A 24635-nucleotide genomic window follows, 5' to 3' on the forward strand; every position below is an offset into this window, starting at 1 on the left:
TATAGTGATGGGCACATTAATAAATGGCAGCTTAAAAAAAATATAAGCCCACTAAAACAAGCCTTTGGGAATCCTGCTATCAAAGTGGAAGCCATATGCCCCATAGGTATCATACAAATTTTCTCTTATACTGAGGAACAAGGTGTTATTAAGGAGACTCAGAATTATAGTTCAGATACTATTGTGCTATAAGAAATGATGAACAGGCTGACTTCAGAAAAACCTGGGAAGACTTATATGGTCTGATGCTGAGTGAAGTGAGCAGAACCAAGAGGACTTTGTACACAAGAACAGCCATGTTGTGCGATGACTAATATTGTTAAACTGAACCCTTCTCAGCATTACAAGGATCTGAGACATCTCCAGAGGCCTCGGGACGGAAAATGCTGTCCACATCCAAAGAAAGAACTATGGAAGTCGAATTGCTATCACTTATTTTTACCTTCTCTTGAGTTTTGTTTCATCTTTCTGATGGTTCCTCCTACTGGTTTTAATTTTTACTTACAACTTCACTAATGTGAAAATATATTTAATGGGTATGTAAATGTAAAGCCTATATCAGATTGTGTGCCGTCTTGGGGAGGGTGGGGGAGAGGAAGGGGGAGAAAAATTTTCAACTCAAAAGCATATGGAAGTGATTGTTGATAAATCAAAATAAATTAATAAAATTTTTTAAAAAAAGAATTATAGTTCAGAGTCATAGGATCATAGGTCTAGAGCTGCAAGAGAGTCTGACCCTCTTATGTTGTAGAAGGGGAAACTAAAGTCCAGAAAGGGGAAGTGCTCACAGCCACATGGTTAGTAAGTATCAGAGTCTGGATTCAGATCAAGCATCCTTTCTACTTTTTAACCTAGGATCCATGACTTTTTTTTTAAATAAAAATATTCTGGTAATGATTTTAATATAATTGTTTTTTTTTTGTAATCTTGTGTATTTTATTTTATGTGTTTAAAAACATGATTCTAGGGGCAGTTAGGTGACACAGTAGATAGAGCACCGGCCCTGGATTTGGGAGGACCTGAGTTCAAATCCGGCCTCAGAGACATAATACTTACTAGCTGTGTGACCTTGGGCAAGTCACTTAAACCCATTGCCTAGTCAAAAAAAAAAATGATTCTGAGGCAGTTAGGTAGCACTGAGGTGGATAGAGCACTGGCCCCAGAGGCAGGAGGACATGAATTCAAATCCAGCCTCAGACACTTATTAGCTGTGCGACCCTGGGCAAGTCACTTAACCCCAATTGCCTCCAAAAAATAAAAAATAAATAAAAATAAAAACATGATTCTGAGAAAGGGTCCACAGGTACACGGATTGCCCAAGGACCTCTGGAAACAACATAGGCAAAGAACCTCTGTTTGCAGCCGAGGATGCCTCTCCAGCAGATATTCTACTGAGAAAAGACCCGCACCTTGGATTTCTAGTGATCACTAAAGAATAGGACACTGGTGCAGAAGGTAGGGAGTTCCCTGTCTTTGGACAACTGCAAGCAGGTGCTCAAGGTGCCCAGTTTGGTCAGGGTGTCCTACAAGGAATTTCCATGTAGATAGGGGTTGAATTAAAAATGCCCTAGGAGCAGCGTGAGATTCAGCGATGGCCCTGAGATTCAGAGATGGCAATCACACACTCCCATTCTTGGGGGCACTTTAGCTTTCCAATGTACTTGGGCATCAATGAGTTCATTCCATCCTCACATCACCTTGGTAAAGTACACAGGACAGGGATTAGCCTCTCATTTACAGACTGGGAAAATTAGGTGCTAAGATTCATAGAACTATAGAATACCAGAGCTGGAAGGGACATCAGACAGTAAAGGATTCTGATTTTAGAAATAAAAGGCACCTTGAAGAGCATCTTCTCCAGTCTCCCCATTTTATGGACAAGGTAACTGAAGCCTGGAGGGGGAAATGACTTGCCCACGGGCATACACTGAGGGAGTAGCAATACTCATTTGGAGGTTCCCTAACTGCTGGGGCCATGCTCCTTTCAGTACACAGTCTGGTCAGCTTGGGGCATGAGGCCTTTCAGACCTTTTGGGACCCTGCCCCAAGTGCCTATGGGAAAGAGAAGAAGGCCAGGTACTGCACAGCTTCTAAGAGTAAGTCCTCCAGGGGGGTTTTCAGACTGTCTGCTTTCCCCTTAGCTTCCCTCCTCCAGAACAGTCTAGAGCTGAGCTACAGAGAAGAATCTGCAATCAAAATGTACAGTCCCTCAGGGAAAGAAGCCTCACACTCCTCACATTAACAGCAGAAAGACAGTCCCGCAACAACCTTGCTGTGGTGATGACATTTCAGCAACTGAAGGAATCAAGGAAAGGAAAGGAAAAGAGGGTGAGAGGGGAAGGAGGGGGAAGGAAGAAGAGAAAAGGGGGAGGGGGAGGAGAAGAAATGGGGGAGGGAGAAAAGAAAAGGTGGGGAGGCAGAAGGAGAAATGGGGGAAGGGAGGAGGAAATATGGGGGGAGGGAGGAGGAAATATGGGGGGAGGGAGGAGGAGAAATGTGGGGAGGAAAGAAGAAAGGAGGGGAGGCAGGAGAAATGGAGGGAGGGAAGAAGAGAAAAGGAGGGGAGGCAGAAGGAGAAATGGAGGGAAGGAGGAGGAGAAATGAGAGGAAGGAGGAGATATGGGGGAGGGAGGAGGAGAAAAGGAGAGGAGGCAGAAGGAGAAATGGGGGAGGGAGGAGATATGGGGGGAAGGAGGAGGAGATATAGTGGGGAGGGAGGAGAAATGGGGGGAGAAAACAGAGAGAGAAAGAAGAGGAAGAATAAGGGAGGGAGAATGGATAAGGGAGAGAATCAGAGGGAAGGAGGAGGACTAAGAATAGAGAGAGGAAAGAGGAAGAGGAGAAAGGGGGGAAGGTGAAGGGGTAGAAACAGGAGACAATCAGGGAGGAAGGTCACAAAGAAAAGGTAGAAGAAAACTAAAAGGAGAAAGGAGAAAGGAATAACATGAGAAGGAAGCTGGAGGATGTCAGATGTCAGAGCTGGAAGATCTCTTACAGTATACATTGTATTATCTGGGCAGAACCTTAGGACATAAACTCATAGCTAGAAAGGCCCTTGGGGATCATCTTGTCTAGCCTCCTCGTTGTACAGATGAGCTATTTGCTGCCCAGAGAAGGGAAGTGATGGAAGGATCCCAGCTTCAGCTCTGGAAGGGCCCTCATAAGCCAGCTGGCCAAACTCCCTCACTTTCCAGGAGGAAACTAAGGCCGAGAAAGGCCAAGTAGCGCACCCAAGCTCACAAAGGTAGTGTTAGTGACAGACATCTGAACTCAGGTCCTCTGACTGCTGCTCAAGGTCAAACACGCCAAGGTTCACAGTGGGAGAAGGAAAAGGACAAGAGAGAGACAGAGACAGAGAAGAAATAAAAAAGCAAGCGGAGGAGGCTGAAGGTGAAGAGGAAGAGAAAGATTAAGGGAAGAATTCAAAAGAAGGGAAATTGGGGGAAAAAACCCAAAGAGTGGACTAGGGATGGGGGAATAGAGGCAGAGAGACTATCAGAAGGGGAGGGGCAGATAGAGGAGTCAGGCTAGGGTGATAAGGGGGATAGTAGTCACTCACCCTCACAAAGCTGGCAGGAAACCATCCCTCCTCATCATCGATCTGGCCCCACCACCAGTCCTTGTTGGAAGCATCCAGGACCTTGATGACGTCGCCCGCCTTAAACGCCAACTCCCGGTTGGCCATGGTGACATGATCCCATACTGCCTCAGCACTTACGATGGAACCTCCACTGATCAGCTGAAGAGAGAATAGCAGAGGCTCAGTCCCAACTGATCAGTCACTCCCAACCCCACTGTCCAGCCCCCTGGCCTACTTTGAATTCGTAAGGGGAAAAGTAATCAATGAACTGGACTGCCCCCTCTAACAACACAGTCAACTCTCTATCACCCAGAGGGTGTGATCACGGGTTCCTATGGGAACATAAGATTTAGGAGCTAGGAAGGTTCTCAGACAACAGCTAGTTCAAGCTTCTCATCTGATAGAGCAGGAAAGTGAGGCCTGGAGAGGGAGAGGGATGCCTTAGCCAATTATGAGCCAGTGTAGGCCTTATCAAGGTCCCTGGTTCCCCTGCTCATCCTTCTAATCCTGCTGCTAGTAAGTGCACTAGAAGAAGAGACATTTCCCATTCATCCACCTTCCTATAGAGAAAGACTGGAGGGGGTGAGTTGGTACCAGTTAAGTTTGGGATTAGCTATGATTTCAAATATTCATGCTACCCACATCTTCTCTGATGGTGGATAATAGAGAGTTGACCACATCTTTCTGGGATCCCCACCCCCTGTATGACATACTCCCACATTCTTCAAATGCATGAGAAGACAGTCCTGGAGGTCTTTGGCTGCCCTGGAGGCCAATCTAGCACTTAGCGAGGTCAATAATGGGAGAGGGAATTTCTCTTCTTCCCAAAGAACCCCACATGCTCAACAGGTATTCTGTCAATGATCCCTGACATTGCCTGGTGAAACTGAGGCCATGGATTAGTCCCAGTGATTTTCCAGATGGGGAAACTGAAGCCTAGAGAAAAGGGATGAATGACTCATCTAAGGTCACACAGAAAGTCAGAGGCTGCCCTGGGAATGAGGAAAATGTGGCCACCAGGACTAGATTACATGGGTCACAAAGAGACATCTCCTACTCATACCCCCTTCTCATCACCACACATACACACACATACAGCCTCTGCCAAAGATACCCTGGTGAGATCAAGGCTGTACATATGAAACACACAGCCACCAGTAAAGGCCCCAAGTCTAAGACTACACAGTCTCCCAGACAGGCTGAGGCCTGGCCAGGCAAATCATGAGCGTGCCAAGCATATGGCATCTTGGCCAACGGGATAGGAGTTTAGGCCTGCCAGAATCTTGGAGCAGCAAGAACCCTCAGAGGTCACTTTTGCCCTCCCTTGCTTTTAGGAGTGACAGTGATCTCAGGCAGAAGGATCACAGAATCTGAGTTGGAAAAAACTGACCCCTGGAACAGTAATCTGCTCTCCAACATGCTCCAAGCAGGGGTCTTCAAGCCACCTCAAAGCTTCTGGGGACCAGGAACTCACTGTTGCCTAAGGCAAGACCATTTGACTTTTGAACAGCTCTGCTTGTTAAGAAATTAATGCTTCCTTAGGTGGTATAACATGCTTCTGTGTAACATCAGAGAGGCCTAGATGGAAGGCTAGAAAGGACCTCAGAGGCCAGGCTAGTCCAACTCCATCCTTTTACAGAGGGACAGAGAAGGAAAGGGACTTGCCCAAGGTTAAACAAGCAGTAAATTTCAGAGTTGGGATTTGAACACAGATCCTCTGACTTCAAATATACTGTCCTTTGAGTTCACTAAACTACTTGCTGCTTCTATTCAATGCTCCTAATTCTGACATCTGAAGTCAAGCAGATTCCTCATAACCCAACTTCTACACAGGGCGGCGGGGGTGGTAAGGAGTAGGGGTATCAACAATAACTGTCTTCAAATATCTCAAGAGCTGCCTTCTCTTCTCCAGGCTAGCACTCACATTTCTTTCAACTGATCCTCTTATGGCAATAGCTCCAAGATTGGTCAATACCCTGGCTCTCCCTCTCTGAACATTCTCCTGATTATCAATACCCCTACTAAATGAACACAGCCCTTCAGATGTGACCTGACCAGAGCAGAGGACCATGGGATGCAGTTCTCTCCTTCTGGATACTAGTCCTCTACCAGGGGTGGGGAACCTGTGGCCTCGAGTGGCCCTCTAGGTCCTCAAGTGCTGCCCTTTGACTGAATCCAAACCTCACAGAACAAATCTCCTTAATAAAAGGATTTGTTCTGTAAAACTTGGACTCAGTCAAAAGGCGGACATAGAAGGCCACATGTGCCCTCAAGGTCACAGGTTCCCCACCCCTGCAACCAATGAAGTCTTAGCTTGAGGTTTTTCTTTCTTTCTTTTTTTGGGGGAGATGGGGTGAGATAGCCATGTCACTGTTGATTCTTACCTTATTTAAATTCACAAAACTTTCCAGATCTTTTCCTTCTGAAACGTCTAACTACATCTCTCCCTGCCCACCCACTGGTGTCATTGACTTTTTAAAAACTCAAGTATAGAACTTTATATTGGGAGCCTAATTTTTTTTTCTGACTCCCACAATCACCTGATTCACCAATTTATATATTGTTCTAGCTAGAACATACCTTAGAGATAATCTATTTGAACACTTTCTTTTTAAAGGAGGGAGAAACTGAGGCTAGAGGGGGAAAAAAAATGACTCGTCCAAGGGCATATAGAAAAATCAGTGGAAGATTAGCCAAGATGACAGAAAAGGAAAACGACAAATGCTGGATGGAAGAGGATGCGGGAAAATAGGGACACTAATGTACTCTTGGTGGAGTTGTGAACTGATCCAACCATTCTGGAGAGCAATTTGGAATTCTAACAAAAGGGCTATGAAACTGCATATTCTTTGACCCAGCAACACCACTCCTACCCCCAAGCAATCAAAGTAAAGGGAAGGGGATCTATATGTACAAAAATATTTATGGCAGCTCTTTTTGTGGTGACAAAGAATTAGAAAATGAGGAAATGCCCATCAATGGAGGAATGGCTGAACAAGTTGTGGTATATGAATTGGATGGAATACTATTGTGCCATAAGAAATGATAAGGGGATGGTTTCAGAGCAACCTAGGGAGACTTATATGAGCCAATGTAGAGTGAAGTGAGCAGAACCAGGAGAAGAACACAGTAACACAGTAACAGCCATATTGTAAGGATGATCAGCTGTGAAAGACATAGCAACTCTGATCAATATGATCAACAGTGATCCACCACAATTCCAAAGGACTAATAATGAAACATGTTATCCACATCCAGAGAGAGAACTGTTAGACTCAAGAGTACGTAATGAAGTATATATTTTTCTCTTTATCTTTCTTGTCTTTTTTTTTTTAATATGTCTAATATTGGGGGGGGGGGGAAGGGGAAAAGAAAATAAGTTTTAGAGCCAGGACTTGAACTCAGGCCTCCTGACTCTAGTTGGTGCTCTTTGCATGCTGAGGGCAAGTGTGGTACAGTGGAAAGAACAATGGATTTGGAGTAAGAAGATATAGGTTCAAATCCTCTCTCTGTCACTTACTACCCATTTTAATTTGAGCAAGTCACTTCCCCTCTGAACCTCAAGTTTTTCCTCCATAAAATGAAGGACTGAGGGGCAGCTAGGTGGCACAGTGGATAGAACTCTGGCCTTGGAGTAAGGAGGACCTGAGTTCAAATCTGACCTCAGACACTTGACACTTACTAGCTGTGTGATGCTGGGCAAGTCACTTAACCCCGATTGCCTCATCCAAAAAAAAAAAAACCCAAAACATAAAATGAAGGGCTACATGATCTTGAAGCCTCCTTCCAGTTTTAGAACTAGGAATCTATGAGCCTATGAATCTTATCTCCTTGGCATATGCAGACTTGCTCTGGAATGGAGAAGAATAAGGCTTTGGCCCAGGGAAGATGCCTCCTAAGTAAGCAAAGTGGCACCCAATAGCTCCAAAAGTCTCAAGTGGAGGTCCTGGGAGAGGTGCCAGGCAACAAACCATTTGATAGGTAAATGAGTGAGAACTAACTCAATTAGCACACTCCACCCAAGCAGCTCCAGACTATCAAGCCAGAACATACTTCCCATCCTAGTCAACTGTCCACTCTGGCCATCTGAACATCCATATATTACCTCCCCCTTTCTTTCTTACTCTGAGGTCACTAATCAAATTGACATTGCCATAATGCTATTGTTCCTGGACAGGGTGTGTCAATTGACTGTTCTAATTATGGATCAACTTAGCTTCCCAGCATCTTCCCCCCCCCCAACATTTCCTTCCCTGGCCACCACTCCCCAAAATATATTGTCTTATCCTATTAGAATGAAGCTCTTTGCACATGAGGACTGTCTCACTTTTATATTTATTTGTATCTGCAAGGCTCAGCACATAGCAAATACTTAATAAGTTCTTTTCCATTATTACATTCAATCTCTGCCCTTACCATTCATAGGCTTAAATCGGACACGAATTTTAGAAAATCAATGGTAAGAGTTCCAAGGGATCTCTAAATAAAAATAATTCCCATTATTATATACTGTTTGGTTTATAAAGTGCTTTCCTTACAATAACCCTGTGAGGTTAGTAGTATAAACATTATTAATCCCATTTTGCAGCTGAGGAAACTGAAGATCAGGGAAGAGGAGTAACTTACCCAGGGGCTCATCACTACTAAGCATCAGAGCCAGGATTTGAATTCAGGTTTTCCTAACTCCAAATGCAGTATTCATTCTAAAGGGCTGGAAGAAATTTTTGAGATCCTCTAACCTAGTTACATAAGAGGAAACTGAGGCTCAGAGATGCAAAGGGACTTGGCCCAGATCAAAAAGCTTCCATGGATCAGAGCATGCTAAGACTAGAGGCCAGGTATAGATTGAATGCGGGGCACTAAAAGAGGTGCTAAGCAAAGCATCTGCCCTGGCCTCAGCTATGTCTGCAGATGTGTGCAGGAGAAATCGGCAATGACCTTGGATAGGCTGGGAGCAGTAGGGAGTTGTCTCTTCTCATGCCCCAGAGCTTCACTTCAGGACCACACACAAAAAAAGTGGGCCCTTAATCAGACCCTAGAACTTCTAGAGAAGAAAATTGATTTTGAATTCAATTTTATTAAGTGCCTACTGTGTGTGCTGAGCACTGGAGCTATATTTAATTGTGCTCTATTCTTATTCCTTATATATGTGCATAGCTCCTCTGGTCCAGCCTTTCTGTCCACAATGATATCCACAACAGTCAGCAATCCACATTATTTGTGAAACAGCAACTAACCACCATTTCTCATCATAGTTTAGAAGTCAAAGCACAACCACTGGATATTGGGAGACCTGATGCCAATTAAGAACTATAGTGTAACCTGAGGCAAAGCCTCATTCTTATGTGGGCTTTTCCTGGTGACATTTCTGAAAAAGGCATTGAAGTCCCAACAGCCAGTTGGTGCCATATGAGCAAGGGCAAGTGATCATCCCTGCTGGGACTCAGTTCTATCATTTGTTTGTTTTTTAACCAAACAAAGAGGCTGAACAAGATAAGACGACATATTCTTTAACAAGCCTTCTGGCTTTAACATTTGACTAAATCTGCATGGATAGAACCGTATGCTCATAGCGGGCAGGGTCTGCTTCACTATTGTCTCTGTAATGCCAGGCACAAAACAAGTGCTTAAAGTCTTGTTGACTAAAGGAGAGACAGTAAATATTATCTCCACTTTAAATTGGAGAAAATGGAAGCTCTGATAAGCAAAATGTCTGGCTCTGATTCACACAGTTAGTAAGGGGCACAGCCAAGCCTTGAACCCAGGTTTTTTTCAGTCTACAGCCAGGGTTCTTTCTACTAAACAATGGTGGAAATCAACTGCACTGGGCAGCCAAGCCCAGTCTCACAGTCACAGAGGCACAGAGTGGAAAGGAATCTGAGAGGCACAGAGTTCAGCCCCTGATGGAGACAGAAAGTCCATCTATGACCTGTGCTTGCCACAAAGGGCAGGCAGGCTCTGACACCCATGTGTCAGAGAGGCAGAATTCTATTCATGAACAGACTCCGTGCTGTTCTCCCCAAAGCCCTAGCTTTCTGTCCCTCACTCCCCCTCCTCCTCCTGTTCCCATGCTGCAGGCAGGCGATAAATATGTCAGTGGGCATTGAGTTAACTACAAATAGTTCTTGGCCACGGGACAGTACGGTAGAGACACCCTTTCTTCAGTGTGTGGGAGCCTTGAAAAAAGCTTTTCCAAGCCTCTTCCTCCTCCATTCTGCTTACAGGAGTTACAAGCACAGAGGGAGGAAAGAAAGGCCCAAGCGAATTGGCAAGTCTCAAGCATCGCCTGACAGCTGGTCGACCTGGACTGTCATTTCTGCTCTCTTGCCCTCAGTCTCCCCATCTGTAAGATGAGAAGGTTGCATGAGGTGATCTCCAAGGTCCTTCTCAGCTCTGGATCAGTTTAATTTAATTAGAGACAGCAGGGCATATGAGATAGGCTCTGAACTTGGGTGTCATGAAGATACCAAAACAAGCTAAGAGAGCCTGGCCAAGTCACTTCCCTGCTTCGTGCCTCAGGTTCCTCTTCTGTAAAATGCGGTTAGATTCGCTGGCCTCTAAGGTTTCCTCTAGATCTAGATCTCAGATCCTATGCCTCTAATTTGATTCAATTAAACAACAAGCACCCATTAAAGGCTAGAAACAACCAACCAAAAGGGGCCAGTCCCTACCCTCAAGGAGGTGATATGCTCCAAGAACGCAGGATCCCATGCCAGAAGCTACCTGGCCCTCTTTGGGAGAAGGCAATTACTGGTGGAAAGAGTCGTTACTCAGCAGCCAGTAGGGCCAACCAAAGCCAGGTCTGGGACAGTGGCCCTCGGCCAGATTTCCAAAGCTCCTCTGATTTGTTCCAGTATTCCAGCTAAAGACTACCACTGAAAATAGATATTTAATTAGCTCAGGGTGGCTGCCAGCAATATGAGCATTTTTAAAGCACCAAGCAGAAGGGAGAAGGGTAATAAAAAGAAAATAAAATAAAACTCAAGTGGTCTTTATAATGTTAGTCCCATGACTGAAAAGATGGAAGCCCTGAACTTGACCTCCTGGTGCTACTGAAAGAATACAGAGAAGGAGGGCCAGAGGAAGGCCTTCCCGCATTGATATGCCAGTGTCATCTGGAGCCTGAGGCAGGAGCTCCCGAGGTGTGACAATATTGGCACACCACGACTGAGCTCACCCTGCTCAGATTATAATAACTTAGCAAGGAGGAGGCCCAGCCACTTGGAAACCAAAGCCCTCTTTCTTCTTTCTTTTTGATTATAGCTTTGGGAACTCACATGAAGACTTCATTAATGTCAAGGTAGAAACTACCGAAAGAAGAACAACTCAGCAGGGCCCTGGTGGCCAGGTTAGATGAGAAAGTGCTCTCTGGAGTAGGGAGACCTAGGACCTAGGTCTGATGTTGCCATGAACTTCACTGTTGTTACCCTAAGAAAGGCAAATGACTTCTCTGACCTCTCAGGTTTCTCCTCCCCCTTCAGGGGGCTGAACTGGATGGCTTCTAGGACTACTCTTAGCTCTAATATTCTAGGATGTAAGGTCCCTTTCAGCTCTGGTATTTCCTATGTTCTAAGCTCCCTTCCAGCTCAAACATTCTATGTTCTAAGGTTCCTCTCATCTCTGACATCCTTGGCTCCCACGTGGCCATGGGGCAGGCTCTGATTGTAGCAAAACTACCTTTCTCCCCTAAAGGGAACAAGGCCAAAGACTCCAGCATCAAAAATGGATGGGAGGTCTGTGAAAGAACCCAGCTTATCTCTCAGGAAGCTCTATCTTGGCCTTAGTCAGTCTGGGAGTCGCCAGGACAAAGGAAGGATGGCCACTGTGTTGACCTTCCTGATCCACCTCCCTGGGGCTGCTGCTAAAGGTGGGAGCCTCTGGCCACATGCCACCAGGTCACCAAGGAGGGTGGGGAGTGCCATGTAACAATGAAGAGGATGGCCTTCTGCTTCTTCTTTTCCCCCCTGCCTATTCTTGGGCCGCCCTTTGGGCCCAGGAAGCAAGGGCATTCTTTCCTGCAGAGTCACAGCAATACAGTCTTCACCCCAAACCCCATCTCTCACCAAGTGGTCTGTCCAAGCCAGGTCCCAGGAGCCCAGAGAAGGCAACAGCACACACTTTAGAGAACCAAAGAATGCCTGACCTGAGAGACCAACTAGATCAACTAGACCACAACTATAAGAGACTGTCTAGAACATCACCTGAATATATACCTCCAATAAGGAAGAGCTCTCGCTATTTCTGGAGGCTGCCCATGTCACTTTTGAATAATCCTAATTATTCAGAAATTTTCTCTTACATCAAAACAGACCTTTCTACAACTTAACTCCCCACTACTCCTGGTTCTGCCCATTGGGAGCCAAGAACAGGCCCCACCTCTCTAGCTGGGGTCTGACTAGGCCTGGTCAGAGGGGCCCGAACCTCCTTATTCTTGGATATTAGATGGAATCCTAGGTCCCATTCACTTTGGGGGCTGCCCCATCCCACCCAGAACTTTCAGTCTATTGAATCCCCCTGAGCTTCTTCAGACAGGCTGCTGAACACCCCCATCTCACCCTTGTGCCACTGACTTGAAAAACCCAAATATGGAGCTTTACATTGAATGGAGATATGCATATATACATATATATATATATATATATATATATATATATATATATATATGCATGCACCTATTGTTTGAGGCTGGAATCTCTGAGCACTCCTGCCTCTTTGAACATACCTGATATTCCCCAATGCCAAAGTCTTAGAACAGAACACTCACAAGGGAAGGATTATTCAAATTATTAAAGAATCGTTTGCTTACAGAATGAGCCAGTGGAATTATGGTTTAATCACACCTCAGGTCTCCACAGACTTACAGGTTTATAAAGCAATAGCGCATGTATTATCTCCTGATCCATACAATCACCCCAGGGGATAGCTGGAGCAAGTACCATTATTTCCATTTTCCAGATGAGAAAACTAAGGTTCAGAGTGCAAGGTCACACAGCTAATGAGTGTCAGTGACACGACTCAATTGTCTTTTTCACAGAAAAAGAAAAGCCATGGGTAATCTACAAAGCAAAGAAATGAGGGGTCCTTTGAAGATAGCACCCCAACATTTTTTCACGGTATACCCTCCTCTGCTAAACCTACATTAACAATCACAAAGGGTGTGTGTTTATATGCAAGGCTGAATTAACAGGACTCAGAGGAAACTCAAGGAATAAAGACTAGCGGAGACTAGATCAGGGGTGCAGAACCTGTGGCCTCAAGGTCAAATGTGGACCTCTAGGTCCTCAAGTGCAGCCCTTTGATGGAATCCAAACTTCACTGTGAAGCATCCCTGGCATAGGGGAACAGGCACTAGAGAGAATATCAGAAGAAATCGGTTTTGAGAACCAGCTTTGCATCTTATGGGCAGTGTGAAGTCACTTCTTCTGCCCAGCCTCAGTTTCTCCATTTGTAAAATGAGGGGGTTGAACTAGATGACCTCTAAGGTCCCTTCCTCTAGAGCAATAATCCTATGTGGGACCTTGGGTAAGTCACTTCACTTCAGAATCTGAGCTGCTATTCCATACTCTGGCAGACAGAGGGGGTTGGCCTATATCAGATTCCTCAGGGTCCTTCTACCTCCTGACATCCCTCTTTAACTCCTTGGTGCAATACAAAACACCTGAGGGAAGGGAATTCAGGTTCCTGCTTCATTCAGATCCTCCATGCTGTTTTTTTGTTTTTGTTTTTGTTTTTTTGGCTAGGCAATGGGGTTAAGTGACTTGCCCATGGTCACACAGCTAGTGAGTGTTATGTGTCTGAGGGGGGATTTTTTTTTTCAGCCAAAGACAAGGTTTATTAGAACGTTCATCATATTGGGCAGACTCTTAAGGAGTCTGAACATTAGCAAGCTATTGGTTAGATTATAAGAACCTGAGCCATGGCTACATTACAAGAATCTAAGCCCATGCTGTCTTGACAAGATGGTTTTACTGCTCTGCCTTGCAAAAGTAAAATGGTGACCTTAAACTTAGAAACTGATCAATCCTTTCTAGATGACAAACAAGCTATTTAACTCACTCAGGCATTGCTGCTAATCTATTCTGAAAGCAGAGACAGGCTAGCTCAGGGAATGAAGGCAAAGAAGAAAAAGGCCACAGCTCTTTGGACACCCCAGTTCACAGATCAACCAATATCTTTGCTTGTTTTTCTCTGTACCCTGAGAAAGCATATGAACATTCTTATGACTTCAACTGTCCTCTCTATAAGGCAGACTTCTAAATAGATATCTTGACCTCTTTCACCCTGGACCAATGCCAGAATTCCCATTGCCCCCAGGGTCTCCCTGCTTTTATATCTGTCATCATTGATAATTTTGAGATCAAACTCAACACCCATATTTTCTTGTTGGCCCTGCCTCACTCCAAACTGGCCACCTTTACCAACTTGACCAATTCTGCTACAGGGACCTTCACAGGCCTGGGATAGGACCCAGGAAACCTAGCTTCTGATCTCAGCTCTGTCACTTTCTAACTCCGGGACTTGAGTTAAGTCACTACTCCCCTCTGGGCCACAGGGAAATCCCCCAATTTCCTCATTGGGGGAATTTCCTTCTTGGCCCCCTCCCCAGGGCTTTTGCAAAGAGGCAGTGAGCTCATGGATGGCAAGTAGGTTCTAACCAAAAGGTCCTATGGGAATATCCTCAATTAAAATATAAATCAGAGAAGACCGACAGAAAGGGCTTTGGATTCAATGAGAAGACTGGGGCTGGGATCCCAGCTCTGACATTTACTGTCATCACTCACCTTCTCTGAACCTTTGTTCCTTCATTTGGAAAATGGGATTGATAATTCTTGCCCTACCAACTTAACCAATAGTTTTTCTATTAGTGTTATATAGCTGAGAGTCTTTGAAAACACAAGTCTCTGAAGAATTGGATTTGAGTTATCACACAAAGGGTGATAATAGGAGTACAAGGTGGGGATGAGCAAGGCACAACATGTTAACAAACAGGGAATTATGAAGGAGAAAAGCAGAAGAGAGGTCATTGTGATTTTGTCAAGAGTGAGAGGTGGGTGGTCCATGCTCTCTACTGAAATATACATAACGAAAGGGAGAACTTTTAAAAGGCCCCTAGACATTGGATGGACTCTGTGCGGCAAAGGAATGGAAGAAAATGGCTGTGAATCACCCAGGATGGGCACATCGAATGGGCTGTGGTCTTCATTATTAAAAAAGAGATCAGAGAACCATTGGAGTTCTGGAGAACTAAACTCACAATACTGCTGTAAGCAATGTGCTTTATGAGCTTTGGAATCCCCAATGAATGGAAGGTGTATTGTTACTGGATTCAAATTGTAGGCCCAAAAGCCTGGGCCACTGCCATCTCTCTCTGCCCCTTGCCCCTGTGCAGTAGAAAACACTTAAGTCAGATGGCCTAGCATTCTGTGGGGCCTAGAAATCAATTTGCAACTGGCCACGCAGTCCATTGGTGTGGACCAGTATTTAAATAGTTAACAGTGATCAGCTCCTGAATAATAAGTTGCCATTTCGTTAGGCTTTCAAAGGACTGTCTCCACCACATGACATACACTGGGAGGGAGGGAGGCAGGTCGAGCATGACTACCTCATCATTCAGCAGGACGCAGATGATTCCCATTCTTTAGTTCTGGAAAAATGACGCACAGAATGGTGCTGTGTGTGTGTGTGTGTGTGTGTGTGTGAGAGAGAGACAGCTCCAGGGTCACACCCTGAGCAAGCAAGTGGGGAGGCTGGGGTGGGGAACACCTTCAGCCTCTCCATCAGAGCTCTTAAAGCTAACTAGACCAGTCTGTTTCTCTAAGCTGCACCCAACTGCTATGTCTCCAACCCACCCTGGCAACCCAGGTCAAGGCTTTGAAAGGAGCTTAGAGATCCCAGACCCCAAATCAGCAGGGCTGACATCCTCTCCCCTCCCTTTCCACCCAGCTTAGTAGTTCACACCTGGTTGGTTCCAGGCTGAGACTGGTTGTTGCTTTTGGCCATAACAAAATAATTTCATTTCTGAGCTGAATAATTAGTGCATTCAAGTGCTCTCAATGGGCTGGAAGAAAGGATGCAAATATTAGCCCTTTTCACAACCAAAATCTTGAATTTCTGGTTGCTGCCTATGAGTCACTAGGCAGTGGGGGTTGGGGGTTGGGGTGGGGGTGTTTGTACCATCGATTTTCCACATTAAACAACTGAGCCTGGCCGTCAGACCTCCAGGCACACCCAGCTGGCTTGTTCCCAAGCAGTAATCTCCTTCACTGGGAGGAGGAGGAGGAGGGGAAAGAAGGCAATGAGGACAGAGATAGCCCTCATTCAACCCAACCTTCAATGAAAGCCAAAATGTATCAGTTGGGACCAAATGAACATGCAAAGGCCAACTCCCCTGAGGATACTCTCTTTTCCACTGAGGGCTATATCTTCTAAACTCACCAAAAGAACCACCCAAAGGACATAATAGCTCCCATGATGAACTGGAGTATTGGCTGATGGAGGCTAAAAATGGATTTGGGCTAATGGTCTGTGGGGCCCAAAAGAGGACCCTTCTGATGTGGAACGATTTCATACACCCCTGAACTACTGAGACAAAGGGCAGTGGCTACCCAGGAGGGAAAAAGTACTCAATATGCATGTGTCAGAGAATAATAGAATATCAAATTTGAAAGGCATGATCATGGGTGTTAGACCTGAGAGAGATCTGAAAACAGATGAGAACTTGGAGGGACCTTAGGCCACTGATGACCTGGAAGGGGCCTCAGAACAGAATATCAGAGCTGGGAGGGGCCTTAGAACAGAGAAAGTCAGAGCTGGGAGGGCCCTTTAGAACAGGGGACAACAGAGCTGGGAAGGATCTTAGAACAGAGAATGTCAGATATGGGAGGGGCCTTAGAATATCAAAGGTCAAATCTGGAAAGGCTTATACAACTACAAAAATGTCAAGAGCTGGAAGAAATCCTTAAAAACAGAATGCTAGAGCACGAATGGGAAGGAATCTCACAGATCATCTAGTCCAATGCCCTCATTTTACAAAGTCTGAAGCAGCCTCTGGGAAGGAAAGGGACTTGTCCAAGGGCACAGATAGTAAGCTCCTTGAGGGCAGGAATGGTCTTTTGCCTCTTTTTGTATCCCCAGAGCTTAGCACAATGCCTGACACATAGTAGGCACTTAATAAAATTAATTGATTGGATTCAAACCCTCCCCAAACATCTCCTCTCACACCTCTACTGCTGCCCCATGATGGGGAACTCAATACTTTTAAAAGTAGGGTGTTCTACTTTTGGACAGCTCTAATCATTGTCAGGTTTTTCTTGACATTGACCCGACATCTGTCTCTCTCGCGGCATCTCTGGACCTGCCTGCCACCTACTGTTCTCAGTTTTTTTTTTTCTTGGAGGACAAGCAGAACAAGGCTAATCCCTCATACATATGACAGCCCTTTAAATACCATTATCAACAAGTATTTATTAAACACTTACTATGTGCCAGTGCCACTGGTGATACAAGCCCATCCTCTCCTATATCTCTTCTCCAGACTAAACATTGAGCCCTTTATCATCTTTGTCCCACTTATCAGAGTGGACCTGTTTGCCAATGTCCTTATGATATTTTCTTCCTGAGTCCAAGCCACGTGATTGTTGTTAGTGTGGGTTACACTGATCGCATCATTTCAATTTGGTCTGATGTGATTTCCTTCCTCATAAGAAAATTGGACTGAGGAAAGAAGGCAAACTGAGTTTGATTTTTGCTTAAAAAGATACTAGTAGGAGGGTGTATCAAAAGGCATGGCTCAAATGATTTTTGGCTTGGACACTGGATCCCGGGGAAGACGAATAGAGTGGCACTCACTGGGGAAAAGACTCCCTATCTGACACAGACAGCTAGAGGAAAACCAGGAAAGCAATCTGGCAGGAATTGGGTTTAGAACAACATCTCACACCATATCCTACAATAAACTACAAATGGATATTTGTCCTAAATACAAACCAGCAAATGGCTTAAAACAGTAGAGATGGGAAGGAGATGCTTCTCACAACCATAGCTAGGAGAGGAATTTTTTAAGCAAACAAGGAATAAAGGTGATAAAATTGAAAGGCTTTTGTGCAAGCAAAAAAAAAAATACAATTAGAATTAGAAAGGAAACAATTAACTGGGGGAAAATCTTCCAGCAAATTTCTCTAATAAAAATCTGATATCTAAGATATACAAAGAACTGCTACAAATACAAGGTGTCCCAAAAGTCCTAGTGCTATAAATGTTTAAAAATCACACTAACACTTTTACATAAGAAAAATAGCAATTCTCCAGTAAATAAATGGTCAAAGGACATAAAAAGGGAATTCAAAAAAGAGGATTTAAATTCTCCATTCTTTGAATTCTCAAAGGAAATTCTCAAAAGAAACAAACTCAACACCATATACAAATGTTCTAAATCAACAATTATAAGAGAAATGGTCATTAAAGCAACTCTGAGGTTCTACTTCACACCAAACAGATTAATAATGATGATGAAAAAGATAGGGGGGGAGGGGAAGCACTTGTTGGAATAGCTGTGAGGAGTCAGACACACTCATTGCTACCGGTGTTATAAAGTTGACTCAACCATTCTGAGAGCTATGCTCCAAAAGTCACTCTCAGTATAAACCCTTCGACCCAGAGATATTGTGATTAGGCATATGCCCCAAGGAGGCCAAGGATCCACATGTGCAAGATGTACATAGCAGTCCTTTTTGGAAACACAGTGGGTGCCCACCAGTTCAGAAATGGTTAAATAGAGTGCAGCATATGAAAATGGAATGGTATACTATTGTGCCAGGAGAAATGACTAATATGACAAGATTCAGGAAAACATGATGAGAATTGTATTAATTGAGCAGATATGAGCAGAACCAGGAGAACAATTGACATTATACCCAAAATGGCGGAAAACAACTTGAAAAAACCCTAGAACTCTAATCAATGCAGTAACCAACCAACAGTGACCCAGAATGAAACATGCCTCTCACGTATCAGCAGAGAAATAACAGACCAGAGATGCACAATGAGATGTGCCATTTTTTCAGATGTGGCCAATGTCTTCATTTGTTTTACTTGACTACACCTATCCATTACAAGAGAAGTCTCTTATTTGGGGTGTGGGGGAGGAAGTGAGTTAGTGGGTAATGATACAGATGTCCCCCCCACCAAGTTAGCATCAATAAAACATGTTTTAAATACACAGAAGAGGGCACAAACATATGTCAATTTTATTACTATTTATTATATTTAATATATGCTTTTTAAAACTTTATCAGTTCACATTTTCTTATTCAATCCTCTTTTGAATTCATTGAATACTGAAATGTATGTTGATTAATAATTCTATGACAAAAAGGGGGAAAAAACTTTTTTTTTTAAATAAGGGAATAGATTATATAAGTAGAATGTAAGCTCCTTGAAGGCAGAGACAGTTTCGCTTTTGTCTTTGTATTCCCAGAACTCAGTAGGGTGCTTGGCACAAATACCACCTTAGTTGTGGCCCTCATTACCTTTCACCTAGATTATTCACCCTGCTTCAAGTATCTCCCAATTTCAGTCCACCATCCAGTGTTGCTACTGCTGGTTTTCCTTAAGCGCGTGTCTGACCAAATCACTCCCTTCCCCCATCAACTCCAGTAGCAATTTATTGCCTCTAAAATCAAATATAAATAAACTCTGTTTTGGCTTTTAAAACCTACACAACCTGTCCCCAATCCATCCATCCAGCATTAATGGACAATCTCTTCCTCCCTCTATAATTCAGCCAAACTGTTGTTCTCTCTGTTCCTCACACACACCACTCCAAGTGCCTTTGTTCTGGCCATCCCGCATGCCTGGAATGCACTTCCTCCTTGTCTCCACCTCACGAAATCCCTCTCTTCCTTCAAGTCACAGTTCAAGCACTACCTTCTAAAACCTTTCCTGATCTCCACAACAGCTAGTGCCCTACCTCCCAAACTACATTGGATTTAACTAGTTTATACTTATTCACTTCTACATTTACTCTATACACAGGGTACCCCTGAAAGTCTTAGTGCCATTTTAAGTTTTAATGGATTAAAACGGCACTGAGACTTTTGGGACAGTGTCTGTGTGTGTGTGTGTGTGTGTGTGTGTGTGTGTGTGTGTGTGTGTGACCAAAAGAGACTTTGGACATAGAAACATGGTTGCATGGGACTGTCTCAGCTGGAGAGAACCATGAAACAGAGAACGACAATGTAGAGACAGCTTCTGAACAGCGAGAAGCCAGCCAGCATCAAGCTGCATTGTTCAGCCTCTCTTCTCCAACATCTCTGAGGTGAGCAGACAAGCCTCCCAAAGACTTGCTCCTCTCATGGCTTCCAACACAGGACCTTGGCAGATATTCCCTATGAGATCAGAAGTGGTGCCTGAGGAGCCATTATAGCCCAGAGATGAAATCTGCATCTAAACAGCCCATCAGAAAGCTGAAGGTGCTTTCCACCCACCTCATTGATTTCCCTTGGCCTGCCAACACTTGGCAAGAGACACACCCAAGCAACACCATTCTCTGTGTTGCTCCCTTCAGTCTCCACTGGCAGCATCTCATTACTGAATGAGTCTTGGATTTGGAGGTGGAAGACCTAAGTTCCAATCTCAGCCTGGCCACTAATTAGCTGTATGGCCTAGGGTAAGTTCCTTCCCCTTCCTGGGTCTCAGTTTCCTTGTCTGCAGATCTAGGAGCCTATGTTCCCTCCTAGCTCTCAAAGGAATTCCAGGATCCCAAAAGTGGCCTTACTTGGGGCAGGCCAGCACAAGATACCAAGCCAGAGACAAAAGGGCTGGGTGGGACCTGAAGAAGGTTCCCAGCATCACCTGCAGATGGGCTTCCCAGGGAGGAGTTGGGGTAGGGAAGGAAAGGGAAGGGAAGATGAGGAAGTTGGCTTGGTCCCAAGGCTTGGCTTCAGGCAGTCAGTGAGACAGTCAGCAGTGGCTAGTGAGCAGTCACTATGTGCTGAGCCACGGAGAAATGAAGCCATCTGAGGCTGAGGCAGCAGACAGTCCAAAGAGGGAGAGGGTAGGAAGGGCCCAGAGCCTGGGGAACAGGGCAGCCAAGGTAGGCCTGTCTTGTGCCTCAGGCTGGCCTGAAATGCCCTGGGAAGAGCAGCCTCAGTTGCCCCAGTTGGGCACAAGCCTCTTGCTTCCCCAGAACAGGCTCCAGGCTTGGTCACTGACAGGGAAGGAAACCTGCTTTGCTCCCAACAAAAGGCCTTGTGAAGTAGGCCAACCAAGACAGCTTATATAACAGAAAGGCTGCACTTTTTGGCTGGCCTAAGGGGGCTAGGGAAGTGAGGGCCCAGTGGGTAGGTGTCTGAGCTGCCAACCTTACGGAATCATAGATTTTAGGCTGAGAAGGTTCTTAGAGGACCATGGTTCAAATCTCACCTGTGTGTCCTTAGGCAAGTCATATATCCCTTCCCCACCCTACCCCAGGCCTCACTTTCTTCATCTGTAAAATGAGGGAGTTGAAACAGATGGCCTCTATGGTTCCTTTCAGCTTCAGATTTCTGGCTCCATGACCTTCCTGTCTTTGGATCTCAGTGCCTCTAACTGTAAAATAAAGTGGGGAAGGAGATTGCCTATATGATCTCTAACTTCAAATCCAGCACAGTTCAGCATGATCTGGGCTTGGTCCTGAATTCTTGGGCAGCTTCCCCCCTCTCTCCCTCTCAAACTCATCCACAATGGATTTATTCCCCTTAGTATGCCTTAGTTTCCCTGCCTGTAAAGTGACAAGGAAGCAGTGTTTGCCAGTGAGCTTTAAGCTGGAGAGGGACTAGAATAGCCAGGGGACTAGAATAGCCAGGGGACCATCTGATTCACCCCCCCCCCCATTTTACAAAGTGATGCCCAGAGAAGGGATCAAGGTCATCCAGTTGAGAAACAACACAAAATGGACATGTAGGGAGACAGAGAGAGACAGAGAGAGAGAGAGAGAAGTCCTGCCTGGCCCTACTATCCAATAAACTTCCCAGCAGGCAAAGGAATGGGACCAAAGTATGGGGGGTGGGGGAGGGTAAGGGAGGAGAAAGAGGATAGGGGCATTTCCTACAACTTTTTAATCACAGCAGCTACCCAAACAGGCAGTGTGGTATACCAGGGGTAGGCCCTGTGGTACTCACGGTCAGGAGTTAAAAAGCCCAAGGCGTTCTTAACCTCTCTGCACCATCATCTTCACTTATCAAATGAGAGGGTATTGGCCCAGGTGATCTGATCTTTCAGCTATAACATCAATCAACCTATCAACACGGACTAATTAAGCACCTACTATGCACCAAGCACTGTGCTAGGAGGGGTGGGGTGGAGACACAAAGCCAAAGAAGGAAACAGTTCCTTCCTTCAAGGAGCTTACAGCCAGGGAGTAGCTAACATTTGAAATGGAAAGTTTGGGGCAGCTAGGTGGCTCAGTGGATACAGCACTGGCCCTGGATTCAGGAGGACCTGAGTTCAAATCCAGCTTCAGACATGTAACACTTAGTAGCTGTGTGACCCTGGGCAAGTCACTTAACCCCATTGCCTAGCCAAAAAGAAAAGAAATGAAAAAGAAATGAAATGGAAAGTTCCTTGAACCAAGAGTAAAGGGCCTTGGTTTGCTTATGCCCTGAGTCTCATTGGAGATGCCACAATTCCTACTGGAATCATGCTGCCCGGAGCAGCTCCAAGGCCTCTACAGGTAGCAGCAGCCAAATGACTGGCTCCAGCACCCCAGGCATTAGGAGGTGAGGAAGGAAAGAACTGGGGCCTAGGCTGAGGGCTTCCTTTGGACAGCTAGCACCCAGGGCTCTTGCCTAGTGGACATGGTAAAAGCTATCACTTTCAAGTCAGAGGACCTGGGCTTTAAACCTAGCTTTGCCACTAGCAGCTATGGGGCCTTGGGCAAGTCACTTCCCATCTCTGGGCCTCAGTTTCCTCCTCTGTCAAATGAAAGGATGGGGGACCAAGTGTTCTCTAAAGTCCCTTCCAGCTCTAAACTGAAAGTCTGCTTTTACTCTTCCCTTCCTTCCCTTCCCAATGCTCCCTCCTCTTCAGAGATTCAAAAATAAATATGTTAGAAAGATGTGGGCAAATCTGGTACAGCACCCCCATGGGCACCTCTATCCTCATCCTTCCAACAGTTGGCCAGCCTCCTTTTAGAGCCAATGCCTGCAGACACTGCTTCTGCTCTCCTGCTGAGCCACTGCTGCCCACCTGCCTCCTAGACAAGTGTACCCACAGTGACTGCATTCAAAGACCCAAGGAAGACAAGTGAGGCAAGAGGCAGCGGGTACCTCACCAGGGTCAGTCAGTACTGTTGGCAAAGCTGCCTCACCGGGAGGGAAATGTGGCAGGTAGGAGGGGAAGACCTTGAGCTGTTGAACCGAGAACATGGGGCTGGGGGAAGAGGTACTCAGTTCAAAGAAGGCTGGGCCCTGGAGAATTGTTCAGAGGATTTTCGAGTGAATCAAGCCAAACGTAAGCTGTCTAATCCAGGGGTTCTTAACCCGGGGTCTGTAAACTTTTTTTAAAAATATTTTAGCAACTATATTTAAATATGATAGGTTTCCTTTGTAATCTTGTATATTTTATTTTGTTCACTGAAAAACATGATTCTGAGAAGAGATCACCAGAGTGTTCACGGAGTTCGTGACACAAAGAAGGTTCAGAGCCCCTGGCCTTGAACAACCCATTTATTCAGGAAGTTGGACAGACTAACCCTTCTCAACTTCAAAGTCAAATAATTAATGGTAGAACCAGGAGTAAAGATGCCAGGTCTCTGGATGCCAAATCCAATGCTCTTGGCTTTTGGTTGCCAAAAGACTTTGAAGATCGTAGATTCAGTCAGAACTGAAAGGGCCCATGGATGGTTAGCCATCAAGACCAAACTCAACATTTTACAGAAGAAAACTGGAGCCCAGAGAGGTTATGTGAATTGACACACATAAGACCTTCAATCTAGACCTGGGAGGGCCTTTCAAGGTTATTTAGTCCAACCTCCTCATTTTCCAAAGGGGGAAACTGAGGCCAGGGTGGGGAAGGGGCTACAATGGACCTCCAAGGCTGGCTAAACCAATGTCCTTATTTTATGGGGGAGGAAACTGAGGTTCAGGGAAGCTGCCCTGCCCTGCCCAACTATATACCACCTGGCAGAGTGAGGAGAGTGCTGGATTTGGAGTCAGGAGAGATCTGGGTCCAAATCCCACCTTTGATACTTGCTAGCTAAGTAACCAAGGCTAAATCACTTAATTTCTCTCAGTCTCAGGTTCCTCATCTGTAAAAATGGGAAAAATAAGTACCATAATGCCAACCTCACTGGGCTATCATGAGGCTCAAATAAGATAAGGGATCAAATAAGATAAGAGCTTAGGTGCTATGCCAACATCAGCTACTATAATCATCTCCTTGAACCCCGTAGGTAATAAAGTCCAAGACCAGCTCTACTTTGGACTCATGTCCAATTAGACCCTTACAGTGGCTCTTACTGAAGGTGAGAACAGAAATGACAAGTAGGGGCACTGTCCAAAAGAGGCAATGCCTGCTAGCTTAGGCTTAATAAGACGTTTGCCGCCATGTGAACCCAGCAACACTAGTGGGAAGCCTTGGTCCTGGCCCAGATGCAGAGAAATGGGGGCCTAAGAGAAGGAATCCAGTTGGACTTACCAAAGGCCTGGGTTGCTGGCCATGGCACAATGAGAATGAACCAAGTGGCAAGATAAAAACCCAATTCCTGCTGGCACTCTCCCAAGGTTTCTTTTTGTTACTACAGGAGATAGGGAAGAGCTAATGCTACCGTTTAGCTATTCATAACAGTATATGCATGCCTAGGCTGGGGCTGGAGAGAAGGAATCAGCTCTTGGCTTAGAAATCCCATCTTCCCCCTCCTCGGGGGATGGATTCAAAGCTTTCTGGGGGAGAAGTACAAATGCCCAACACTGGCACACAGATGGAGAGAATGCAGCTGACATGGAGAGACAGAGTTTACCCAATTCGAGTTAAGAGTTTGTCCCCCTCTTTTAACTCATCAATTCATTCCTTCATTAAC

The 24635-nt window shown here is 45.2% G+C and overlaps 1 protein-coding gene across 10 annotated transcripts in view; it reads right to left on the reverse strand.

Moving 5' to 3' along the window:
• The window catches only part of ARHGEF9 (Cdc42 guanine nucleotide exchange factor 9), a 286032-nt gene that overhangs the window by 92894 nt on the left and 168503 nt on the right, over positions 1-24635 (reverse strand). For all 10 annotated transcript variants that reach the window (XM_078148017.1, XM_020979676.2, XM_020979675.2 and 7 more), the window contains one exon: positions 3560-3739. In XM_078148017.1, coding sequence (XP_078004143.1) covers positions 3560-3739 — 180 coding nt within the window. The remainder of the gene's footprint in view (positions 1-3559; positions 3740-24635) is intronic.

Source organism: Phascolarctos cinereus, unplaced genomic scaffold, assembly GCF_003287225.1.
Source record: "Phascolarctos cinereus isolate Bilbo 61053 unplaced genomic scaffold, phaCin_HiC Scaffold_8;HRSCAF=390, whole genome shotgun sequence".
NCBI lineage: Eukaryota > Metazoa > Chordata > Mammalia > Diprotodontia > Phascolarctidae > Phascolarctos > Phascolarctos cinereus.